General features: G+C 39.7%; 1 protein-coding gene across 1 annotated transcript; it reads right to left on the minus strand.

The window, feature by feature from the left end:
- Window positions 1–12236: 12236 nt before the first annotated feature.
- On the minus strand, window positions 12237–14615 carry LOC140232254 (uncharacterized). The gene is made up of 2 exons (XM_072312386.1): window positions 14297–14615; window positions 12237–12298 (listed from the first exon to the last, which is right to left on the minus strand). The coding sequence occupies exons 1-2, from the start codon at window positions 14613–14615 to the stop codon at window positions 12237–12239; spliced, it is 381 nt and encodes a 126-aa protein (XP_072168487.1).
- Window positions 14616–27543: the final 12928 nt, after the last annotated feature.

A 27543-nucleotide genomic window follows, 5' to 3' on the forward strand; every position in this document is an offset into this window, starting at 1 on the left:
TCCAGTCAATTTCATTTATTTCATCTCCAACAAACAGTAATCATAGTTTAAAATGTACACAAATTGAGTAATACAAACTGTGGCAACATTATTAATGAGGAATACTATGATGAGAATTACAATTACACGTGTGCACTGTGACTGTCACGAATTCGTTGGAAATGGAGGGGACTGTTGAAAAGAAGGGCTTGTATAGTTTGCAGTCCCCTCATGAACAATAGGTAATTACTGAACCAGTATCACTAGGGCAGTTTGCCTTTGAAAAAAAAAGATGCAAAAACAACAACAACAACAACAACAACAACAACAACAACAACAGATGCACAGACAAAGACACACGCACACACAACAACAGGCAAGAGGCAACTCTTTAAGCGTGGAAGAAACAGACTACAGATTATAAGACTACAGCATACCATAAGAGACTACAAAGGAAAACAGACGAAGGAAATACAGTACCAACTCACGCAAGGTAGACGATGCACGATAGATCTCATCATGATATAGGAGGTTGAGTCTTATGAAATATGCTAGGAAAAAATGATAAGGAAAAAGTAAGTTCCTCCCTCCTCAGAGCCTTCATACCCGAAAACTAGAATCTCTCTTAAAGATCGGACAGGTTTAATTAATCCGCCTGGGCATGCGAAAGCAGTTAAAGGTACTGTTTACCATTTGGAGCAGTGATTTAAAAAAAAAATATTCGAGTTATCACACTAGATGCATAATGTGTAGGTCAGTAAGGATTGTATCATACTAACTTCAGCCATTAAGCCACAAATATAAGGAGATATCACTAGTTTTCTGAATAAAGCATACTATAGACGCTTTATTCTAGGAACAAGATCCAGTGTATAAATACATTTACTATATTTTTTTTTATATCTTGTTTGGTCACCTCTTCTTTTTTTGTATGATAACATAATGTTAAGTGAAAATATAAACATAAATGTAATGGAACTGTCCACCGAGTCACTAGTGTACGGTGCAGTTTCAGTAATTCAATTTATATAAACGTGGAACGGCATCTACGACATGCACAATAATTATATTCATTGAGCATATTGTGACCCTCAACAGAGCGGACAGTGGACGTACGACATCCATAATCAATACACCTCTCAGCAGTCTGTCACGTTATCTGTGACGTCAGAGCCCGTTCTCGAGGATGAAGACCCAATAACCATCACATCGGAGACCAATACCGCCGTTTTGGACTTTTCGAATGTCATTGAGCCGGTGATCTTGTACGCACAGATCATAAAAGGATTTCAACCTGTTATTGGTGCTACCATCAAGGCTTTCGTCGACCGACCCGGCGATACAGCTTTGGAATTGCAGCTACTAGACAACGGAGCAGGTACAATAATTAGCCTTTTGCAAAGGCAGCTCGCTATAATTTGAGGACAAGCACACAGAGAGCAGATGAATCGCACACACAGCGCGCGAGCGGCGAGCTGCGAGCGTAGCTCGCTCCGATCAGATCGCTGTGTGCCTACGAGTCAACTGCTTGCTGTGTGCGAGTCCATTGCGAGCTGCCTTTGCAAAAGGCTAGTACAATATTGCATCATAATAAATAAACCTCATTTCAAACCCTCCCCACACTTCCACACCCCAACTGGCATGACTGGTATCCCGCAACCCGATTCATGTGTTCAAATTGGCTTGAGTGCACATTGCAAAACAACCCTACATGCTGGAGTAGATAGATATGCATACGCGAATAAAGTAGCTTTAAGATTAGAATCAGCGTTTTGCATTTGGTTTCTTGGTTAATCTATAATCATTTTGATCGATCACCAGGAGCGGACATAACTCCAAACGACGGGGTATACGCGAGATATTTCACCGGCTTCACATCAAGTGGTTTCTATGGCCTGAGGATCGTCGCAAAGAATGATGGGAACGCCAAGATCCTAAAACGACCCAGCGTGTCCAGAGCTCAAGCATACATCAACTTTAATGAAGATGGCACGGTAGCTTCGAGGCCATCAGTTGGTATGAAATCATATTATAATGAAAATGAAAAGAAAATATTACAGTATACTTCTGGGCTCTATTGTCTTCATATCTTAAAGTAGGTGGTGGCGGCCGCATATCAATTATGTCGTATATGAAGCATTCAGAAAACAAATTTGAACGGCATTTTGCGTTCGCACTTCCAATGTATATGCCACAATATTGCTATCCATGTACATATAGTTATGGAAGACACGATATGGCATAATAATGTTTGCAGAAAATCTGACAATTGGGGATTTAATAAATGGAAGTAAAGAATGATTCCAATTAAAATCAAGTGTTTCCTCATCACCCAAAATGTATTCTGATATACCTCAACTAGTTTTCATTCTAATTGTTTCCGTTCCCGGAAATGGTTTCTGATTTTTGATTTTTTCAATGGAGATATCAATCTCGTTTAAAGTATGGTGAACGAGAAAAAAAAAAGGACGATATTCATAAACAAGCTGATTTATACATTTCTGGAAAGCTTACATTTTTAGGAATGTGAATAATTAACTTTCAGAAGGTAAAAACGTCTCTAGTACGATGGAGGTACTAGTATGGTGTTTCGAGACCCTTTTTAGACCACCTGAACCCGATCTGACGGCGAAATTTTGGTGACCAAATCATGACGTCACGAAATGAACGAATCAGCCCTGCGATGATGCGCTGTGCTCAGTCCACTGCATGGACTGTTTTGTGTGATCATTTACCGCGCGCACACACCGCTACAGCACGCGTATTTTATTTTGCCCCACCGTACGCTCGTGTATTCATTTACCGCGCACGCACGTCTCTCTCTTTTTTTTTTCTTTTTTTTTTTGCGTACAGGTTTGTGGGCATCGAGCGGTTACAGGGGATAGCGCGATAAGCTATGGAGCGGCGCACTGAGGTGGTAACGGCCTATATCCGTCGCCTCTCCCTCGCTTCTTCTACCATCCCGACTTTGCCACTGTCACTATCAGTGTCATTGTCACTGTCATCACTCAATTCACTCTCGATGTCAAACTCAAAGTCTTTCCTTACAATATAAGGTAAAAATTGGACGTTTTAATGTCTCAGCCGAGAAAGCAGATGCGACTAAAGACGGGCCAGATATTGCATCCGCTCACCAAGAAATACGTGCTTTATGAATGGCGGCCTCGTAAAGGGTTTTGTTCATTTCATGACGTCATATTTTAGGGCTCGAAAAAGACGGCTGTTCCGGAGCGAAAATCGTTGCAATCAGTTTTAACTCGCGATTTCTCAGTGGCGCGAATATCTTTTAATAAGTCACATCAAAAACTGTTTTAGGAGACCTTTCCCTCTGCTTTGACACCTTCTGTCTTATGATTTTCTTGATTTTAAAGGTGCATGGTCCCGGTGTTTTAGTTAAATGCCTACGCGGGCGCACGGCGCAAGTTTCCTATAGAGACCTACGCTATCGACTTCTCTTTAGCGCTTACGATGTGGCCCACTTCCCCGAGTCCGAAGAAGTCCGATTCACTGTAGTCAGTGGTCGGATCACAGTTCGGCTCATGATTCGGGTGAGGGGGATGACAGCTTTAGTAAAATTCTTTTGTGATGTCATGGTAACAAACACAGATGCACGCACCCTAGCTGGCATTACTACAGACTGCGCGATGCGCAGAGAAGACAACGAAGGCAACGTTACTTATAGTGGGGCGGCTTAGCTCGAAAATTCAAAGGAATTGTGCATTTTGTGATACAAGCACCAAATTTGGCACAAATGTATATTAACATGTTGCAAACATTTTTAGATATTGGGCCACTCGGAATTCTGTCTTTATGTCCACCATATTGGATTTCAAAATGGCCGCCATTTGAAATCTGCATTTGCGATTATCTCTGGGTCAAATGGTGCTAATGACTCGATTCTGGTGTCTAAATGTATGTTTTGGGGGGCAAGGAATCCAATGGTAACAATCTGCATTGCATATTTTTACCAATGGGCCGCCATGTTGGATTTCAAAATGGCCGCCATTTGAAATCTACATTTGTCGTCATCTCTGGGTCTAATGTTACGGTTGTTTTTTTTTTTTTTTTTTTTTGGGGGGGGGGGTTAAGGAAGCTAATGGTAGCAATCTGCATTGCGCGTTTTCACCAATGGGCCGCCATATTGGATTTCAAAATTGCCGCCATTTGAAATCTACATTTGCGATTATCTCTGGGTCTAATGCTGCTTATTGACTCGATTCTGGTGTCTAAATGTATGTTTTAGGGGGCAAAGCATCCAATGGTAACAATGTGCATTGCGTATTTTCACCAATGGGCCGCCATATTGGATTTCAAAATGGCCGCCATTTGAAATCTTCATTTGCGATTATCTCTGGGTCTAATGTTGCTATTAACTCGATTCTGGTGTCTAATGTACGGGTTTTTTTTTTGTTTGTTTGTTTGTTTGTTTGTTGTTGTTGGTTTTTTTTTTTTGGGGGGGGGGGGGCTAAGGAATCCAATGGTAACAATCTGCATTGCGTGTTTTCACCAATGGGCCGCCATATTGGATTTCAAAATGGCCGCCATTTGAAATCTACATTTGCGATTATCTCTGGGTCTAATGCTGCTTATTGACTCGATTCTGGTGTCTAAATGTATGTTTGTTTGTGGTTTTTTTTTGGGGGGGGGGGCAAGGAATCCAATGGTAACAATTTACATAACGTATTTTCACCAAATGGGCCGCCATATTGGATTTCAAAATGTCTGCTTTTATACATGGCCGCTTCTCGATCTACATTTGTCGTTATCTTTGGATCCAATGACATGATTCTGGTGGTGGTGGTGGTGGTGGTAGTAGTTGTAGGTGTAGTGGTAGCTGTAGTGGCAGTGATGATGCCAGAAATGTTACATTGTGTCATTCCAGGTTCATCGTGATACATGCATGCCTGTAGACTGACGGTGCTGGTTTTTGTTCAAGACAGTTCCACCATGTCCAAGAGGTTCACACTAGCTCATGCTGAGCGAACTTCACCATCAACATCACCGCATCTTACCACAACTGACTGCAGGTTGTGCCTCATATGTCAAGAAGACAAGATAGAGACACTGACCAAACCTGACCAATCAAAGAGAAAAGTCATTGGTAGTGGGTACAATTCACTCGCAGAGAACTTTGAGAGCTTCGCAGGATCATTTCACTTGGAAAGAATCGATGATGGTCATGGCATTGAAGCTCCGATGGTTGAACACGGTGCACAATATCACCAGACATGCAGGCTCCAGTACAACAACACCAAACTACAGAGGGCACAAAAGAGAGCAATCAAGAAAGAAGGGCAGAGCGATGAGGAACAATCTTCATGGAAATGCGCCAGGGCACATTCATGTTCACCGAGTACAGAGATGGTCCTAGAAACTTGTTTGTCTTGTGTGTCTGCTGTTTGCGGTCTACACTATTGGTTCCCATCCTGGAATTCTTCGAACACCCGAGCAACCTCCGGTCCCGCAACCATCCAGCGACGAAGGGCACTAGGGTTGTAAGTGAGCCAACCGCGCCACCGTCTCCTTTGATGCAGGCATTATTCTGCTCATGTGCCTGGTCAATCGGGATTGAAGAGAACACCCTCTGTGTTTTCTGAACTGTGAAGTGGCCTTCACTGAATTTCCTGGCTACATCTGGGTGTTTGATAGTGAGTTTTGCCATGTCCTTTAGGTGCACTGGTATCCACCTAGCATAGGTTGGACCAGCTCTGTCAGAGCATCGAGGTACATCATCAACGATCCCTGCCTGAGAGAACGCACATACACTAGAACCAACAGTTCTAGTTCTAGCACAGTTGCCCAGTAGCGAAACTGGGTGATGTTGTCTTGTCTCTGGCGACACCAGTCTTGCAAGGTGTTGCAATGGTGTTGCAAGATGTACAGTGCTGTTGCAGTCACTTGATGTGCTCTTCTTGTGCGAAAGACATTAAATGCTCGCAGGAATGAGTCTGCTGTCCCTGCTGTCACAATTGCAATCTCAGTTTGCACAAGTGCTTGCACCCAATCACTCCCTTGCAGTCAGTCCCCCAGTGTTTTTAGTGCCGCCATCTCTATGTGGAGACCACCAAACATCACTACTATGCGGTCTTCACCATAACTCTCTGGCCACTTCCACTGTATCTGCTTGGCCAAAGCAAACAGTAGCTGATAAAAGGTGACCACTGGTGTCTCTTCGGGATTCAGGTGTTCTACAGCATTTTTCACAACATCCATTGATTGCAGGATCATGTCCACAATGTGGGCACTTTCCAGGAAGAGTGGAAGCAGCGACATGGGGCAGATGACTCGAGCATCTGGTGGCTGTTGGCTGGCATGAAATGCAGCCCAAGATGACGAGAGAGAGAGAGAGAGAGAGAGAGATGCTCAGGCCAACGTGTGACAGTCTGTCGTCCAATCCCTTCTTGCGTGTATGAGCATGAAAAATCATCCCTATGTATGTTGGAAGTGGGGTCTCCTGTGCAACACTGTACTTGACACAGGTGGATGATGTTTCTCGGACCTTCTCTGTACTCGATGAACATGACTGTGCCCTGGTGCGTTTGCATAAAGATTGTTCCTCATCGCTCTGTCCTTCTTTCTTGAGTACTCTCTTTTGTTCCCTCTGTAGTTTGGTGTTGTTGTACTGGCGCCTGCACGTCTGGTGATATTGTGCACCGTGTTCAACCATCCCAGCTTCAATGCCATGACCATCATCGAGTCTTTCCAAGTGAAATGATCCTGGAAGCTCTCAAAGTTCACTGAATTTGATCAAGTTCTAAGCGAGAGAACTTTACCCGCTACCAATGTCTTTCCTCTTTGATTGGTCAGGTTTGGTCAGTGTCGCCATCTTGTCTTCTTGATATATGAGGCATAATTTCCATTCAGTTGTGGTGAGTTGCGGTGATGTTGATGGTGAAGTTCACTCAGCATGAGCTAATCTGAACCTCTTTGACAAAAAAAAAAAACAGCACTGTCAGTCTATAGGCATGCATACATCACAATGAACCTGGAATGACACAATGTAACATTTCTGTTATCATCACCGCCACAACAGCTACCACTACAACTACTGCCACCACCACCACCAAAATCAAGTCATTAGATCCTAAGCTATCGACAAATGTAGATCGAGTAGCAGCCATTTTGAAATCCAATATGGCGGCCCATTGGTGAAAATACGCAATGCAGATTGTTACCATTGGATTCCTTGCCCCCCCCCCCCAAAAAAAAGAACAACAACAAGAAACATACATTTAGACACCAGAATCGAGTCAATAGCACCATTAGACCCAGAGATAGTCGCAAATGTAGATTTCAAATGGCGGCCATTTTGAAATCCAATATGGCGGACATAAAGAGAGAATGCCAAGTGGCCCAACATCTGAAAATGTTTGCAATATGTTAATGTGCATTTGTGCCAAATTTGGTGCTTGTATCACAAAATGCACAAAAGGTTTGCTAAGCTGCCCCACTATTAGTAACACCTACGCACTTTACTCTTGATGACAGCTCAACTTCAGTAATCTTCGTATCAATGCTAACGGTGATAAGCAGTATCATCAACAGCGCCCGGCCTCTACACTACCGGGACTATGTCTCGTTCACCATACTTAACACTTTTATTTCCTCGTCCCTGGGCATAGTTTTGTAAGTATGGTTGGGGCACCACCTATCGGCAGGGCACCTTCTCATCGGCACCCAGCGTATCATGGCTGTTTGCGTATAGAACGAAAAGGTACGCGCGGGATTAAGTGTCATTAGCTAGAAAGACAATAAAAACGAAGAAACGAAAATCAAACTCAAACAAACCAAGCTAAAAATTACACATCCGCTCAGTAACGACGCATGGCTGTGAAATTCATGTGTATTACCTATATACGGTGAATTCACGTGTATTACCTATGCTGTGAAATTCACGTGTATACCTATGGAGGGGAGGGGGTGCCGATCGCAAGGTACCCTTTTTAGCTGCGCGAAGAAAACGGAACGCACGCACTAAAATTGTGCTATTTTAAAACGGAGATTCATAATCAACGAGACGGTCACGACATTCAAAATTGCAGTATTTATGGCATATTTGAGGTAAGAATTAGGCGAATTTGTGTTATATTTTTAGAATAAACAAGCTACAGATCCTTAGGGTGACGATAGGTGGTAACCCCAACCCTACGAAGCGGTAACTTTTGACAAAATTCAAACGACTTAATATAAAGCAACACGATACCTTTCTCATTGACAGGTAGTTACCCGGTACGTTTTGCTGGCGACATGGTGCAGGAACTGGAGGTTGAAGATGCTCCTTCTTTTGTCAGAGATTCATCCACTGGATCCACGAGTATCTCTAGTGTACCAAATGATGTTACGAACATGGACCTGTTTCCACCGAGCAGAATTATCGACCTCCAGGTGATTTCGACGTCCGTTGAGAACCTCACTGCTGTGTTGATATGGACTGCACCGGGGGACGATCTCGACTCAGGAACAGGTTAGCATTTTCATTGACCCTGATGCTGTACATGATGATAGCTGTAGGAGGAGGAATGTTTCCACTATACTTTTGATGCCTTGACGTGCACTTGGGTTGCATCTACACAGCAAGTGCTATAACAGACGTAAACGCGATCAGTATTTTGTACGATTGAACGTTTACTGGTTTGTTTTGTGTAAATCACAAAGAATGTCCAAAACGTGTGCTGTACCAACTGTGTGTCTTGTAGTAACGAAAGAAGTGCCTACAACAAAGTGAACGTCTCTTTTTACACAGTGCAATGGCTATTCAAGGGATGTGCCAATTCCTGGCACCGCCTTCTTATTTTATGATGTACAATTGTTGAATATCTTAAAACAGATGTAATCCCCCTCCAATAAAATAGACTCTGAATGCTTTTAGTTAGTGTTTAACAGCTAAAACAAGATATTGGGATTAATTTGCATACTTAATTGATTAAGATCAGACATTGATAATTTCAAAAGAAAATATTTAAGCTTTGGACACAATCTTACGACGAGGATTTGCCAAATTTCATTGCGATCTCTAATGCAAATTTTGTACAGATGTTTATCACTGACATTTTGAACCCTTATAATTTTCGGCGATGCTTGCGCTTTTATTAGGGCCAAAGGTTGCCACGTGTTTTATGGGACTGTGTGTGTTGGTCCTTCCATCCATATTTCTTGATAGATTTTGTTCAAAACTCATGTTGAGGTGCATCATGGCGAAACCTAACTAGACTCCTTGTTTGTTTGTGTTTTTCTTTTTTCTTTTTGGCGGGGGGGGGGGGGGGCGAGGGGAGGGAGTCATATTTTGATGGGTGAATTGTGTGGAAATTTCACGTAGCGCTTGGTGATTTTTTTTTTCAAATTTTGTGTTGAGATGGTAGGTGGGCAAATATCTTCTCTTGTTTTTGGTAATACAGCCCCCAACATTACGGTTTTTTTTTTTTAGGGTCAAGGTCATTATTAGAATTTTGACTTGTCTTGCTGACCTTATTCTTATGACCTTTTCCATCTTTAGCATCCACGTTCATCATATCATACTCTAAAACTCCACCGTTAAAGACCCGGGGGCTACACCTCCTTTGGGCGGCATTTTAAACTTTTTCCAATGACATCTTAACTTTCATAACATCCAGAGCATAGTTCAATGTTGTATTTACCATGTTTTCAAAAGATTATTATTTTTTTTTATCCGGAATTATTTTTGAACATGCGTTCTGGTTTCATAATTGCGTCATTTTATTCAGCGACATCATATGACATCCGTGTGTCAGACTCCATGGATATGTTGATGTCTGACTTTGAGGGTGCCACCAGGGTGAATGGTTCAGATCTGCTGGTCCCGCAGCCATTCGGGTCGTCGGAAGAGTTCGTTGCCTCTGTCGAGAACGTGGAGCAGGTGGCTGCTTTCTCCTATTGGTTCGCCATTCGCGCCTCTGACGAGAGCGGAAAAAGCGGAGACGTGTCCAACATCGCAGTTGCAACATTCAGGCGAATTATTCCGGTCCCAGATCCTACAACAACACAAGAACCAAAAACAACGCAAGAAATGACAACGACACAACAACCAACAACAACACAAGAACCGACAACAACACAAGAATCCACAACACAAGAGCCAACGACTACACAAGAGCCTACAACTACGCAAGAGCCAACAACTACACAAATGCCAACAACAACACAAGTACCAACAACAACACAAGAGCCAACAACTACACAAGAGCCAACAACAACACAAGTACCAACAACTACACAAGAGCCAATAACTACACAAGAGCCAACAACAACACAAGAGCCAACAACTACACAAGATCCAACAACGACACAAGAGCCAACAACGACACAAGAGCCAACAACTACACAAGAGCCAACAACAACACAAGTACCAACAACAACACAAGAGCCACCAACTACACAAGAGCCAACAACAACACAAGAGCCAACAACTACACAAGAGCCAAAAACGACACAAGAACCAGCAACTACACAAGAACCAACTACTGCACAAGAGCCAACAGCTGCACAAGAACAAACAACTACACAAGAGCCAACAACAACACAAGAGCCGACAACTACACAAGTGACAACAACTACACAAGAGCAAACAACTACACAAGAGCCAACAACAACACAAGAGCCAACAACTACACAAGAGCCAAAAACGACACAAGAACCAGCAACTACACAAGAACCAACTACTGCACAAGAGCCAACAGCTGCACAAGAACAAACAACTACACAAGAGCCAACAACAACACAAGAGCTGACAACTACACAAGTGACAACAACTACACAAGAGCCAACGACACAAGAGCCAACAACGACACAAGAACCAACATCTACACAAGAGCCAACAAAAAGACAAGAACAAATAACAACACAAGAGCCAACAACGACACAGGAGCCAAAAACAACACAAGAGCCAACAGCTACACAAGAGCCAACAACAACACAAGAGCCAACAACGACACAAGAGCAAACAACTACACAAAAGCCGACAACAACACAAGAACCAACAACAACAACAACACAAGAACCAAGAACAACGCAAGAGCAAACAACTACACAAGAGCCGACAACAACAACAGCAATAAAATCAACAACGTCTGTAAAACCAAACACAACTCCAGAAGCAACTACACGAAACGCTACGACAGTCCAAATTTTGAATGTCTGTGCTTCACAAGAGTGCCAGAATGACGGGGTTTTCAACCCGGAAACATGTGTGTGTAGCTGTCCAACCGGATTCCAAGGAGAAAATTGTCAATGTAAGTCGAATAATGCTTGTCAACAAGGTATACGGACAAAATGATGATGATGGTTACAAAACATTCATGGTACCACTACAGGAATAATGCTTCAAATATTGCTGAAACATTATCTTAATCATAATTTTTATATTATTATATATCTACAGTATATATATTCATATGGTAACGTTGTGGTCGTCTATCTCCAGGTTAACATAGATTTTTATTTTTTTTTTTTTTGCCTGCGAAAAGTTTGGTATCAGCGTGCAAATTGAATTTGATTTTAAAAACAAAGTTGTAATTCTTAAAATAGTTGAAATATGAATACAGGCTGGACTCGGGTTAAGTTCTACGTCTTTACTGTTGTGAGCAGCATAGAAATAAACAGTAATATAATAGGCATGATTTCTGATTTTTAACTCCTGATCTTAGCCATGCCATACTGTCAGGGTACGCTAGTCATCAATTTACAAAATATTTTCGTACAGAAGCATGGGCTAACTAGAATATTCCATTCGTATATATTCACCTCACCAGACCTTTTATTAGCTGTGTATGTTTCGTTTGACATGTGTTGATTGCATTTCCCATTTGTGCTATGTAGCCTGTCTTTTGTATATCTCTTGAACATGATTTCAGCTTTAACACTACTTGTGATTTTAAAGGAATACAGCGCCTTGAAATCGTATTACGACGTATATTTTTATAAATGTTATTTTGTATAGATATTATTTGTATATATTAGTAAAATTTCTCCATATAAATGTTTTAAAATGTATGTTGTGTGTGTTTGTTGTTTCTAATCTGCAGCATGTTTGTGTTAAAGCTAAATAAGTGGACTTACCATCTATTTTCACTCTCCTGTTTAAATCTACAGTGGACCAGCAACAGCTTTCAAGTGGAGTGCAGCTGTTTTTTGGAATAACGCTTGGAGTGGTATGTCGAGCTTGTCATATCATTTTTTTTTTTCTTCTGAACAGGAACAATTGCGTCCACGCCTATACTTAATACCGTGCTATTCAAAACGAATCAAACAGAGCTTTGCAGTGGCGGATCCAGGCGGTGGTGCACAGGGCGCACCCCCTTTTTTGCTAAAACAAAAGAAATAAAAAGAAAAAATGGGGTGGGGTACGTGCGCCTCCTTCAATTCTGTAAAGGCGCCCCTCCTTACAGAATTCCTGGATCCTGGATCTCTGGATCCCTGCTATGGGTATGTTATGCATTTGTCTTTCGTATCATACGAAGTACAGGGAATTCGGGATCATGCCATATTCACGCAATATACCTCAACAGTCTGTCTTCTTCTCCCTGTCTCACAGTGCATGAATCTGTTGTCGCCTCTTCGAGGGATTGTTGCTGTTGTCATCAATAACTACTGCAACGACGAATTTTCAGTGTGTTGTCCAAATCAAGGACCACGACTCAAGTACGCATTTTGTTTTGTTACTATTTGTCTTTTCTTGGGTTTTCATAGAAGCATTATGCTTTACTTGGGGAAAAAACGGAAAATGGAAGTTGGTGTCAAAGCAGTACATATGTAGAAATTGTTCCTATTTCTACGAAACGTTGATATCGGTCACAATAGAGCATGTAAGGATGGTAATAGTGCCAGGACCTTATACTAGACTTGCATACAAATATGTCATAAGGCTTTTTTTTTATTGTTGTTGCTAGCAGTTTCAGGTAACATTAAATCAATGAAGTAATTTTCTTCGAATCACATTATTGCAAAACTATGCAAGTTGCGTGAATGAAATGCCTCATACACTTGCATGTACCATGTCGAAGTGCTAAGATTGAATGTGTTTTTGTTTGTTTGTTTGTTTGTTGTTTGTATGGGTTTTTTTTTCTAGCGCTGCAAATCTTAATTTTATCACGGCGGCTGATGTTGTGATAGCGGACGGCTTTCCCGTGGCCTCAACGCTGCAGACTGGATGTTACGTCACCATCGTCGCACTTTTCCCAGAAAACCCCGATCTCTGTGCAAATGGAGAATCAGCTGGAGGACGACGTCGACGGGATGTCGATCGAGACGTGGTTCATGTATACGAGCGGACTAAACGCCAAACACGTGAGTGAGACAGTAATGCTACCAGTGTACGTTTGTCCACCAACATGAAAATAAGACCAACATTTGTAAATGGTTTGGTTTCTCTTCTTGTGATTACTTAAAAGCCCCCTCACACCTGAGCGAATGTAGGGGGACGAATAGGAAAAACGCAAGAAATGCGCGCGAATTCAACGATTTCAAATAAAATTGCCTTCAAATCATCCGATTATAAACTTAAGTCAAATATGATTAACGAACGGTAAGCGAAGGATAAATATGACATGCGAAGGATAACGATTTTTCGGTTCACTTCTTTGAGTAAATTGCGGCCGAAGGTGAGCGAAGGGTTGATATGACCCGACAAGACGAACGAACAATGAGCAATGGTTTGATATGGCGTGCGATTGGAAAAGAAGACGAAAGAATAGATCAGGCGTTCTCGTACGTGTGTGTGCTCGGGCAGTATAAAAGCGATCAGGTCCGTCCATATTTCAGTGCGGCCAGAGAAATCATCCACGCAACATTTACATTTAAAGGACGACAAAGATAAACAGTAAAATCAGCCGGAAGATTCCAGTATTTTTGGCACTGTAAACATTAATTTTTCTTTCGCAGAAATTGTGCGAGTACGTGGAAGGTGATAGTCATCACAATGACGAGTTGGGTAGTTATTAAGAGAGTTATTTCTTATGAACATATCATGTGCAAAAATGTCGGGAAGCTCATCAATTGAAAATTTATACAAAAAAATACCAACATTATAATGAAACAAATCAATCAATTTCAGATTTTTGCTTCTACACAAAAGATCATTTGTGTGAAATAAATATCCAATATTATTAATTATTCTTAAAGCACGTTTTTGAAGAAGAAAAAGGTATCAAGCAAAAACTGAGATGAATTGCCTCAATTGCTATCATTTTAGCAAAAAAAAAAATAATAATATTGAAACAGTAACAATGGAGGTGAGGTGATAACAAATCTGACGTACCCCTAAATTGATTCGACCTACCCCTTTCCCCTATTGTATCATACCTACCACCAACATCGCACCAGATAAATTTGTAGTCACTGTCCACTATAATAGCCAACAGGATTATACTAAAAAAGCCCTTGTAGTTGCAGCATAGCGAGCCGGACAGAGGAGGCTTTCTGATGGCCACATGCTTGTCATCAATAGCTGCCACACAGTGGGGAAAATTCCACCGCTTGTAGAATCCACCAGCAAGTTGTTTCCATCCATCAGGGGTTGAAGGGGCTGTCATGACTTCATCTGCATACTCGTCACATATGGCCTGACACACTTCCCTTGCCACTACAGATAGGGTGTTTTCAGGCACCCTCCACCCATACTGCATGTCGGAGTACTTGGTGCCAGACACAAGATGACGGAGAGTAGAGCTGCCAACTTGAGACCTTCTTCCAGCGGCTCCCTGTACCAGGTGTACTGCCTCCTGATTCTTCCTCTGACCCTCTCCAGGATTTCATCTCAGAGTTCAGGGGGCATGCAGAGAAAGTCGAAGGGTCTTCTCTTCGGAGCTCAACCAACAGCTGGTCGTAGATTCCAAAAGCCCTTCTTCTGGCAGGGTTCAGCCACGTCCTTCTCCAGATACGACGTCGTCTGAAGCCTCGTCTCCATCTTAATCGACCTCTGATGAACTGGTGTAGGTTCAGGTGCTGATGTATAATATCATTCTGAGCCATTGCCATGTAAATACTGGACTCTGAGGCGGGCTGCATCTTCCATTTTTCTGAAGAAACTTTGAAACTTTCAGGTGGAATGTTTATATATGAGTAGCGTGGCGAGTGGCTGGTCACAGAGAGCAGCTCAGCATTCGCCAATTTTTTCGTCAGGTCATTCGCTCGTATTCGTATCACTTCGCAATCCATAGTTTGTCATAGTATCTCTTAGACTTGCCTTCGTGTATACATCGCCTTTCAAATTTAGTAAAAGTCAATCTTAGTTTCCCTTCGCATAGAAGATGGCAAGCGAAAATACGTTTGTCATAGTATCTTCGTTTCTATGCGCAAGTCATATTTAGTCATCGTGTTGCTTCGTTTAGGGTTCTTTCGAGATCGGTCCACCTTGGCAAAAGCGCGATGAGGGACTATTGCGTGACAGTAGCGCACGAACGATAAACGAACGATTACCGCAGACTAAATAAGATATGCAAATGACAGACGATTTTTCAATTCGTCGGGAAATTTTAAACATGTTCAAAAATCCCGTGCGAATTTGAATAATCGCAACTGTTAGTTCAGAAGGTGTACGCACCCAAACATGAAGGGTAAATATGACTTACTATCAATTACCATTGAAAACGATTTTTCCAAAAATGCCTTTCGCCAGCCATCGCAAGTCATATTTCAGGCAATTCGCTCAGGTGTGAGGGGGCCTTAAAGCTGGTATCTCACTGAGCAGCGAACGTTTGCGAACGTAGCAAATTTGAGATTCGCCAACTTTTCTGACGAATGTTTGCGAAAAATCAAGGTTCGCTTCTGCCATTAACGACAGTTAGCGAATTTTAGCGATGCTTAGCGACAATTAGCAACACTTGAACGAATGTTTGCGAAAGTGTTTGCGAAACACAGGTGGCGACTATCAGCGACTGTTAGCAAATGTTAGCGACAGTTTTGCAAATGTTAGCGACAGTTTTGCAAATACTAGCAACTGTTTGCAAATCCCTTGCGACAATTTTGTGAATGTTTTGGGACCTGGAAAAGTACCAGGCGATTATGGATAGCCAGACCCATAAAACGAACGTACAACCTTCCACTGCAGTCAGATCTCTTGTGACCACCGTTAAAGATGGATTTCCAGAATATTGAAATGAATTTCTGCCAAGAAGAGGCTGAACGTGCTGCTATCCTTGAAGAGCTGCTTTGCCTGGCTGCAGCTACAGCTATCGTGCAGCAGAAGAAAAGAAAGACTGTTTGGGTCAGAGAGTGGTTCTTGCAGAGGACAGACTTTGGTCAATATTAAAAGCTTTTGCAGCATTATTTACATGATGGAGATGCCAAGAGCTGCAAGAACTTTCTTAGAGTGGAACCTTGCCTGTTTCAGGAGCTTTCACATAGAAACCATATAGTTACTTGTTCACTAGCAGTGGCGAATCAAATAAAAATGGCGAAATCCCAAATTCGCTACGTTCGCAAACGTTTGCCGCTCAGTGAGATATTCCCTTTAATGATAGCATGCTGTACACGCAATTCACAGTTCGTAACCATTATGTGTTTTTAGAGCAAACGTACATCGCACAAGACATTCTCCATCAATCAATTCAACGGAATGTGGATACCATAGAAGAAACTCTCAATGTCTCGATCGCTGACATCAGCCTACCTACTCTGGACGGTGTCGAACCAACAACCACCCCTCCGACGTCCGACACGGAATTTCCCGCGTACCTGATTGCTCTCATCGCAGTGGTCGCGTTATTATCTATTGTGGCCTTCATGTCGCTATGTTTGCTTTTCATGCGCAGGTGAGTGTGACGAAATATCACGTATGTCATGTGTTGTATATTTTTCACTAATAGTTCAAACTCAAGCGTCTTTGGTGTTGCTGTATGGGTATTCCTGCCAGAAAAAAAAATGTAAGGACAAACATGCCCACATTTCTAGTAAACTTTACAGTCTCTGAAAACAGAATTATAATCAGTACATAGTCAACTTAATAATCTTATCGAATCAAGAAAAGCAGGAAGAGTGATTTAATTTAGCCCCAAACTAGGACAGATGTAACCAGAATGTGGCAGTCTATATTCAGAATACTGAAAATTGATATTGTGTTCCGTTGAATGATCAAAGAGCTAGAACGTAGTGTTTTATGTACATGTGTATCGGCTGAATACCTCTTATCCAGGGGGAAGTCTCTAAATCAGTAGGATATTAATCTTTGCCTGCCATGAATTTTTAAGGCAATATTGACAGTGCTTATCATACTTAATTATTAGTTCATTCTTTTTATTGATTTTTGTACTAGCATAATCTTAGTTGGTCGAGATAAACAAATCCGTTCTCCGCATGATTTTACGCCTATGAATTCGGGAACCTGCAGTTACACAAGCGCTATAGCTTTTATGTATGCCCATCATATTTCTGCTATTTCTTTGTGACATCCTCAAGTATGATTATGACCGTTTGTGTTCAGTAAGTCTTTTTTTTTTCTTTAATCAAAAGATATTTTTATTCTTGTTGTTTAACTGCCAATCATTTTGTAATTTGATCATCGAGGAAGTGGAAATATGAAATAAATTTGAACTGAACTGAACTGAACTGAACAAACTGAACTTAATGACATTATCTATTATTGTTAAACATTATTGACACTATCAACTTCATCACTGTCATGACATGTCACTATCATCATTGCTCATGAGACCAAGATCGCTTGCTTTCATTCTCATCATAACTAATTATGGAATCTGTTCAAGCCATGATGAAAAAAAAAAAAAATGACCAACATTAACAAGGCCAATTTATCGGGGTCATCGAACGAGACCGACACCAACGAGTCATGCACTCCACGAGTTTGACATAAAAGAGGGTCCATGAGTCGTACGGCCCACGAGTCATACAGCCCATACAATGCCCTAAGTTCGACACTAGGCAAATGAGGCCCATAAGTTCGACATCAGGTAACAACAGCCCACGAGTTCGACATTATGGCCCGAATTCACGAAGGTGGTACAAATGAAACCATGGTTTAAACCATGGACAAAATCTATGGAGCGCCAAGTGTCGCATGGAATATTTCGTTACGAAATCAGTCATTTCGTCAATAAATGATTATTTTGTAACGAAATGACAACGTTTGGCAACTAAATGAACACTTCGTCCACGAAATGATAATTTCGTTAACGAAACGGTCATTTTGTCGACGAAATGACCAATTTCGTAACGAAATATTCCGTGCGACACTTGGCACTCCACAGTTTTTGTCCATGGTTTAAACCATGGTTTCATTTGTACCACCTTCGTGAATTCGGGCCTATAAGTCGTGATCTAATGTCTCGTTAGCCTCGTTTGCTTACTTTCAAACTCAGTGGCTGTATGACTCGTGGCCTGCGTAACTAGTGGGCTGTATGGTTCGTGGTGGTCGATTTCGTAACGTGCCCCCAATTTATATGTCCTTCCGTGATATTGATTTTGAATTAATAATCATGCTATTATTTACTTTGTCATGATGAAGGATATTCCTAACTTTGAGTACACAATATTGACTGTTATCTGTCTTCGGCAATTCTCTCAGGTCTTTGTTAAAGGAGGCTCAATTACGTCATGCATATTCGCCTAAAGCAGGACCACGTAAGTATAGTGACGCAATATATCATTTTTGTGTACGTAGTTTATAGGTGTGTCTTTCTTCGCATGAAATAGATATAGGTTTTGCTTGCACGATATTTTTTTTTTGTTACCATTACTTCCATTTTCTATTCAATTTGAGAGTATCTATATTTCACTGCAATGTATCTTAGCCTTCGGGCTACGATTTTGCAAGTTTTTACCAAATAAGCCATTCTAATAATATCAAATATAATAATAATGATGATAATACATTTCATAATCTCACTTGGGTCGATTGTTCCTTGGATACCTACGAACAAATTGTATTTTCCAGAATTCGGACAGGACCATCCTTCCAGGCTGGCTGACTCCGGCAATTTCTCACTGAGAGACGGAAAGAGATCAGCGGATGTGTACTACTCTTCAGCGTCACACGCGCCTTCGACTGTAGAGAGAAATGTCCTTGCAGGAAAACCTCGCTACTACTATTGAGCATGCCGCTCAACACCCCTATAAATGGAAAATCCAAAACCGGAATGGCTAAAGCGTCAATACCACGACCATGATAACGACGATGATGGAAATATGATAATATCTTCTATAATCTGCAAAATCAAGAAGTAATTGATAATGACATTCATTTAATAAAGTGTATAGGCCCTCCTTTTTTTTTTGCTGCTTTACTATACTAATTCAATTTCTAATATTGGCATTAAATATATGAATAATAATCAGATATGGCCAGATTGTAGTATGAAGGATTTCTGTACACTTACAATATTCCGTATGCTTACAATACTCTATTTTATTTTATTTAATCTTATCTCTTATCGTGTATTGTGATGGAGTTTATAATCATATATCTCTGCTGCTCACTTCAATTTTCAATTCAATTATTTTTCACTTCCACAAAAAAAAAAGACATACATGATGTACTAGAAATCATTGTATTACAAATTTATCATATTTCAACATCTGTGAAACATCCAGATTCTCTTGGTATGTGGAATTTAAGAAAAAATAAGAAGTGATGCATATATTCCTTTTCCAGATTTTGAATGTTGATCCTAAAATAGTATTCTGGAATTGACTGGTAGCGAAGTTCTCGAAATGTTTGTGAGACTGGTAGAATGAACGATATTTATCTGCACATAGCGATATTTGGTAGGATGAGACAATGGCTGGAAGCTGGAATGGAACGAAAATGGTCGAGTAGGGATTCGGCTCCAGTATAACCTTGGCCGTACTTTCCATCCAAAGGATCCACGCTCCTGACGATTGAACTCGGTGGTAGAAAGGCGTTCGAAAGAGCGTGTTTGCAGTACACACTTTTTTAAATACATTTTTCAGTCATCTGTATTTTATTTCACAAACAAAAACCTTCATCTTGAATGTATTAACACAATGTACAAACAGCAATATTAAAAAAACAACAACACAACCGGTGCGTGACCCGAAATATACAACTCACATTCAAACACCCTTATAGACTTGCACGTATCTGCCAAATAAAAACAACAACAAAAATGCCTTCCTTACCTATCCCCTTACCCCTCCCCCCCCCCCCCGCCATGCAGTTCCTGGGTCCCCGCTCACATCTCAATCTCTGCACATCAATAAAATATTTTAATCAATCAAATTTCACAAAACATTCATATCTTGTTGCAATATAAATCATCTCAAAGCATTGCCATTAGCTGTAAGAGAAAGAGAGAGAAAAAAGAAGTTAACTGCAAGCTCCAGAGAGAAGTACAACAGTTTGAACTCTATGAACTAACAGACCCACGTCGCCCTCTAAAAATTAAAAAAAAAATCAAATAAAAATACTTATCTATTGAATCATATCAATTAATTAACATATTCCCACTTCATTAAGTGCAACGCCAATTTCTTTTCCTCTTAGATACCTTCCCTTCTCTGAATTATATTGAATTATGGTAGAAAACCTGTACTTCTTTAGTTAAAAATGGTATATTTCTGCAAAATAATCAAAGAATTAACAAACTTAATTCTCACTGAGCTACCTGGCAGTCCAACAAAAATGTCTGCCCGATGCATATCAAGTATTTCAAGAAGATCATGATATTATATCATTGCTCTCCATATACCTTTTAATATCTGACATCGTAAAAATAAATATTCATAAGTTTATGTTTCTTCATAACAAAAAGAATACAAACTGTTTGCTACAAAACAAAATTGTAAAAGTTGCTCTGTGGTGTAAACCACTCCATGTAAAAATCTTAACTGAAATTCTCTGTGTTTACTAGAAAACGATGTGGATCTTGATCTAGGATATATTTCTTATTTTTTCTTTAGTATACTCAATATCATTATAACTATCTTTTATCATTAAATCATACAATTTCTGCAAATTATTGATAAAGAAATCATACATTTTCCACATCTCTTAATTTCATATTTTGCCCTAAAAATTATAATTCAAACGTCACCACGTCTATATCCTGAAATTTAACAATCATCCTCTCATTTTTGAAATCATTTGGTACTATATCATAAATATCAATAATTGTTAACAAATCAGTACTTTTCATACCTAGATTTTTTTTTTTTAATATTGAACGGGTTTAATATGACCCTTCTCCCAAAATAGTATATGATAAATTTTATATATCCCATTATCATACAAATTTTGATTAAAGAAAATCTTCCCTTTCAAACGTATGTTTCTATTATAAAAAAAATAATCGGGTTTTCAAATTTCCATCCATATTCCTGCACCCATTGATCTCATCCCACACTTGCAAGATATCCCTATAAAATTGCAGAATTTTCAAATTCAATCCCGTTAATTCATAATTACAAAGGAATATAAACCGACCTCATGCTCACCTATAACAGTAATCAAAAATGAAAATTTAACAATCATCCTCTCATTTTTGAAATCATTTGGTATTATATCATAAAAAAACAATTTCCAACTCATATTCGTATTTCCATATAACAGACGTTTCAACCAAACTATCCATTGTGCCTGAACAAAATGATAATTTGTCATTTTAACCCCGCCATTATCATAATCTTGACATATGATATTCATTTTAATCCTATTTTCCCATTCCATAAAAATTCAAACGTAATTTTTACAGCCTCTATCATTACCCAATTTGGAACTGCTGTAAGAGAGGAAACATAATTCAATTTTGATAAAGCATAAGTTTTCATAAGATGAACTTTACCTGTGAGAGTCAAATCCCTTTGCTTGCACCTGCCTAACAATCGTTTTATCTTACTTAATATCTCCTTATAATTCATTTCTTCCCTTATCTTTAAATCCATGAAAAAAATCCTAAAATTTTTACTTTTTTTTTTTTTTTACTAAATTCCAAATTTTTTTTTCTCGTTTATCTTCTTTCTTTCCCATCCAAACAAAACATGTTTTCTCTCTATTAATTCTTAGACCACATATTATATAAAAATCAACGAAAGTTTATTGTAACCTATTTATAGGATTTTCATCTTTAATAAAAAAGAGTTCAATCATCTGCATAAAGAACCCCTTTTTACTTCCTGTTTCCCAGATGTAAAACCTTTGACACTATCATCTGCTCTCACTGCACATGCTAAAATTTCTATGGCTAATAAAAAGAAATATAGTGATAAAGGATCTCCCTACCAAAATACTGTCGAATGTTCTCCATTCATAGCACAACGTCTTATATCTGTATAAAGTATTTTAAGTCATGATATAAAGGAGCTTCCAAATCCAAATACTTCCAATGTTTTTGATTAAAAAAAAATCTAGATTTACCGAATCAAACGACTTTTCAAAATCAACTGCAATTAAAAACTTTATTACTTTTGATCCATTGAATGAAAAAAAAAAAAAACATATCCTCAGTTACCCTTACCACCTCACCAATATTTCTCTCTAAGATACAAAAAAGTGCATCATGCATAATACACGGAGGTGTAACTAACTTTTGTAACTAACTTGGAATTCCCAATTACATCCCACATAGACTGCAAATCTCAGAGGATCATCTACCTCATCACATGCAAAAATGCAACAAACAATATGTAGGTAAAATAGAGTACACACTCTACACTCGCTTCGCGAACACCCGCTCCTCACGGCCTCTCTGAAAAACAGCCTCACCTGGCTGATCGAGGGCATTTTGTCCCGTGATTAAATAAAATAAAACAAACAAACATAAATATAACACACCACGACGCAGATCACTCCCTTACACAATTATCCTCAACCTGCACGATCACGCACTCAACAATCTCTCCATCAGCGGTATAGAATCCATCCAATATAGAAACGTCACACCACCATCCTCAAACGAGAATCCTATTGGAGCAGCAGGCTCCAAACACTCTACCTCAATGTTGAAGATTAGTTTATATTTGTTTGTTAGTCTGGTTTGATTGCTTGTTTGTCTGTTTTATTATATATATTTTCTTTTTGTGTGTGCGTGGGGTGGGGGTCGTTAAATTGGAAACCATTTTGTATCAATTATTTGAAGTTCATAGTTTGTATTTATGTGATTGCAATATGTGCTGTAAAGTGCACTGTAATTTTTGAGAAGAATCGAATAAAGCTCATGAAGGTCAACGACCTCCCTGACACCCACATGCGCGCGTGTGCGCAGACACACAAACACACACACACGCCCTTTAGCCTCACACGCCCTCTATACCTAAACACGACACCAACAACATACTCGGCCAAACCAACCACAAGCCACGGAACGCCATGTAATCCATCACACAATAGCGGCTACCCATCGCAAAATGTATGTTTACTTTTATTTTCTGTATATATATATATGTTATCATTCTATCCGAATGTATGTACTATGTGTGTGGGTGTTCTATAATATATCTCTACACGCGATGAATATAGTGCCTTGTAGCGATATTGATTTATATAAGTCATGTTACATTATCACTGGCAGTGGCACATTGTGTCATAAATTCTGTGTTTTTGTTTGTATAGATCCCGGTGAAGGCCTATATGGCTGAAAGCTCAAATGTAAAATAAAGGAAAGAGGAAGAAGATACGTCTGACCAGTGGAATACTATACTGTCCTACGCCTATTATATTTATGTATATAAATATATATTTATATGTATACATATGAAGAGTTCGCTCGCAAAAACCGAGAAGTCCATTTTTGAAGATTTTGAAGTGCGGTATCTGTCATAAAGTACAAAATAATACCTTTTAAAATATATATTGGTCACTACATATAAAGGTACATCTTTTTTCTTGACCTTTAATCGCAAATATCTCCATTTGGCAAATATGGACTTACCGGTTTTTGCGAACAAACTCTTCATATATATAATATATAATATATATATATATATATATATATATATATATATATAATTATACTCTCCAAAAAAAAAAATCGAGTGAAAATATTCACTATTAAAGGAGTGAATACAAAAAAAGAGTGAATTTTGAGTGGAAATGTTCATTTTCACTCATTTTGGAGTGACCTCAGGGATCACTCGAAGGTTTTGGAATGCATAACGTGTTACAATGATCCTGATGCTAAATCCAAGAAACATAATGCAGTGCTGCTGTTAAATTAAAAGACATTTTCTTTGGTACCAAGACATTTGCATTCCAGATAACAAAATGCACACTTTGCGTTGTGGCCCACATTTTCTTTTTTGACAGTCATCTCTTTTTCTGAGTGTCTCCGGGCATTCAGACGCACCGAGATTGCTTGATTTGAAACAAGTTTGTAATTTAGCAAAGGCAAATAAATTTATTTGTAATTAAACAACTCAATACGTGCGAAAAGGCTCTCTTTCACATACAAACATTTACGCACATACACACACGTCCATAAACATGCACTTTACACGAACATAGCCACACAGAAGGAGAGTACGGAACTCATGTTTGGATGGTGTACTCCTCTCACACTCCCTGAATTAGATGCATGGTTAATACGACCACATGCACAATACTACCCTTTAGTCCCATTAACTACATCTCTTCTACCAAACAACACATCGGCAGAATCTATCCGGGATTGGTCAGAATTAATTAACCATACCATTATGCTTTAGGTGAGGGAATAAAAATCAAAGTGAACACTCTGACGCCTTTCGTTATATTGCCAGACATCACTGAGGGACGGTGGAAGTGTTTTGACAAAATAAAGGTCCCTAAGTGAGTTGTGCCTATTAAGGGGATGGTACAGTATTGGTGGAGATGAGAATTGGGATTTTAACTTTTTGCATGATACCAAGAAAACACTTAAAACACAAAATAGTACAGTGCATACCATTTTAGGAGGAATTCAACGTTTATTCGATGAAAAGCGGGTTTGGAATGACTGAAACATCTAAAAACAAAGTAAAATAAAGCAATCGTAATAAAGTGTGGGTCCCACACTTTACTAGAATCGCTCTGTTTTGGATATCTCAGCCATTTCAAAACCAATTTTCATCGCGTAATAAACGTGAAATTCCTCATGGAATTACACGCTCTTTCATATTTCACAAGAGGTTTCTCATTATATCATCAAAAATGTTAGAAACCTGAAATTAGGTCTCAACCAAAACTATACGATCTCTTTAATTAAGCCGTGAAATAACACGAGTATATTTTATTGCACTTAATTTTGTTACACGTAAGCGGTGTTCAAGCAAAGAAGCGTTTCCCAGTTATTGGGTGAGCACAGTACACATGGTACATGTACAAGTAATGTACATACTGTAAGCCCTAGAAAAGCAACCCACACATTGGCTCAGTCAATGTAGCATATCATTGCCCATTGTCACTCTTTCATTTGACACTATGTAAACAAATTGAAATAAAGTTCTTTGTTCACCAGAGAACGCCATCAAGGGCCCATTGGGGTAAATTTCCTTTCGAAAATGTGTGTCGAAGGTGTTTTGACACATTTCACCGGAATACACAAAAGACTTAACCTGCATTTCGATAATGTGCCTATGTATCAAAGACGGTACTATTACAGAGATCATCTCCATGCATGGACTTCTGACATACGACCACAAGTTTGTGATATTCCATTTCTCTCTATATTATTTTCCATATGAATTGTTTTTGTTTACGGTTAACATCAAATCGTTGTCTCTATAGTCTATACTCACTATTAAAGTCAAACCACACACCGTACAGCCACACACAAACAAGCACAACCCCAACACACACACACACACTCATTCAAATATCCTTATGACGCTTTTCGCGTTTTTTATGGTTGCTTGAACACAAATTGAGAGGAAACGGCAATGATTAATCCTCATTAAACTGTAAAATCCACTTCGATTTTCAAAAGAATTAACATCAGATATTGTAACTTATATCCAACAGCACATGTCGAGTGAAAATAAGAGGGAGTGGTTGTGCCTTTTATGAGTAATAAATGTAAACATGTACTGTTAATATTGCACAAGGCCGGGGGGGGGGGGGGGGGTGGGTCAACACAATGGAGGATAGAATTACGTCACTGAAATCTTTACCAGAAGCAGAATATATCACATACACCCAACAAAAATAACTTTGTGACTTTTTAAAAGTGACAATTGTCGTGAATGTCAGTGAATGTGTGATCACTCGTGCATGACTGTAAAGATCAAGCTAATTTTCACGCAGAAGTTAGTCAATATAAAGTGTAGCAGTAACGCTCCCCCCCCCCAAAAAAAAAAAAAGGTCAGCTAAAGTTTAAAAAATGGCATTATTTCAATTAAGGGGAGTTACTTTTCTCTTGTGTGTAAACATCAAATCAAACCAAACCAAACTTATAAAAAAAAAATACCTTCGCCCATGAGATAGACATCTTGAAATAAAAGCATAATATATATCATAATTATTATATACTACGCGAATACAAAATTACGTAAACATTGCCCATTGTCAAAGAGTGACAATTAATACTATTAATTTTCTTATACGTTGAGGGTATATTCACTCCAACTTGTTAGCATTTAAAAAAGACATCCATCTTTTTGAGTCCATTTCATCATACTTATACATTACTATTTCAGAGTAAGACGCAAACGTTTGTTTTGAGTGTTCCCCCCCCCCCCCCGGGAAAGAGGGGGCAATGATCTGATCTGAAATCCATTGTCAGCTGGGCTATAATATTCTCATTCAGGTCCAATCGTAGCTCAAATGGCGGTCGCTCTCGATCCCGATCATGAAAGCGCATCGGTTCGCGGAAATCGTATTGGATCGTAAAGCTGCACGTACCAGATCGGGGATCATGATTGTAATGATCGTGCTAGTTCGGTACCAATCATGCACTCCATCAGGACAGGAGACTAGATCGTTAGGAGATCGTAGTGCTTGAAATTGACCAATCGTGACCATATCGCGTCCAAGCGTACTGTCGTATCGACTCGCATTACCTTGTATCCAAACGTGAAATTTCACATGAGTTGAACAAAACGTCCACGATCAGTTAGAATGTCCAATAGTGCGTTCGTAATGGGTGATAGTGGGAATGCATCATTACGTGAGACAATCGTAGCACCTTTCATGGGCGCAACTTTTCAGACCAGTTAGGACGGTGCAAAGTAATTTCCTATTTTTTACTGTCTTTTTTTTTCTTACTAATGTGGCGTGTTGAAATTAAATGTCGAAAAATTATTAGAGATATTCTCGATCCTGAAACTGAAGTGCATTGAAGAATTAAGAAAACTGAGGTGACTAAAATAAGACGAACTGAAGTGAATGAAGTCTGGTAGTGCTCCGATAAATATTCTGGGGGCAACTCGAACTCGGAAATGGTGGAACGTAGGACTCTTGAAGGTGGGTAGGCGGTAGGGCTGGCATCCTGGGGTGAACTGCATGATGAATCGCTCCGTGAATCGCTACGAGACTCGAAGATGGTGAAATGAGAATCGTGGCCTTGCCTGTGGTGCCATCGGTTATGAAAATCATCTCCCAAAGTTGAAAATAATCGAGCACAAGAAACTGAAGAAGGATGAAATGACCTGACGTGGAACAGTGCGACTACCGCTGCCACCAGTTTTAGC

Source organism: Diadema setosum, chromosome 8, assembly GCF_964275005.1.
Source record: "Diadema setosum chromosome 8, eeDiaSeto1, whole genome shotgun sequence".
NCBI lineage: Eukaryota > Metazoa > Echinodermata > Echinoidea > Diadematoida > Diadematidae > Diadema > Diadema setosum.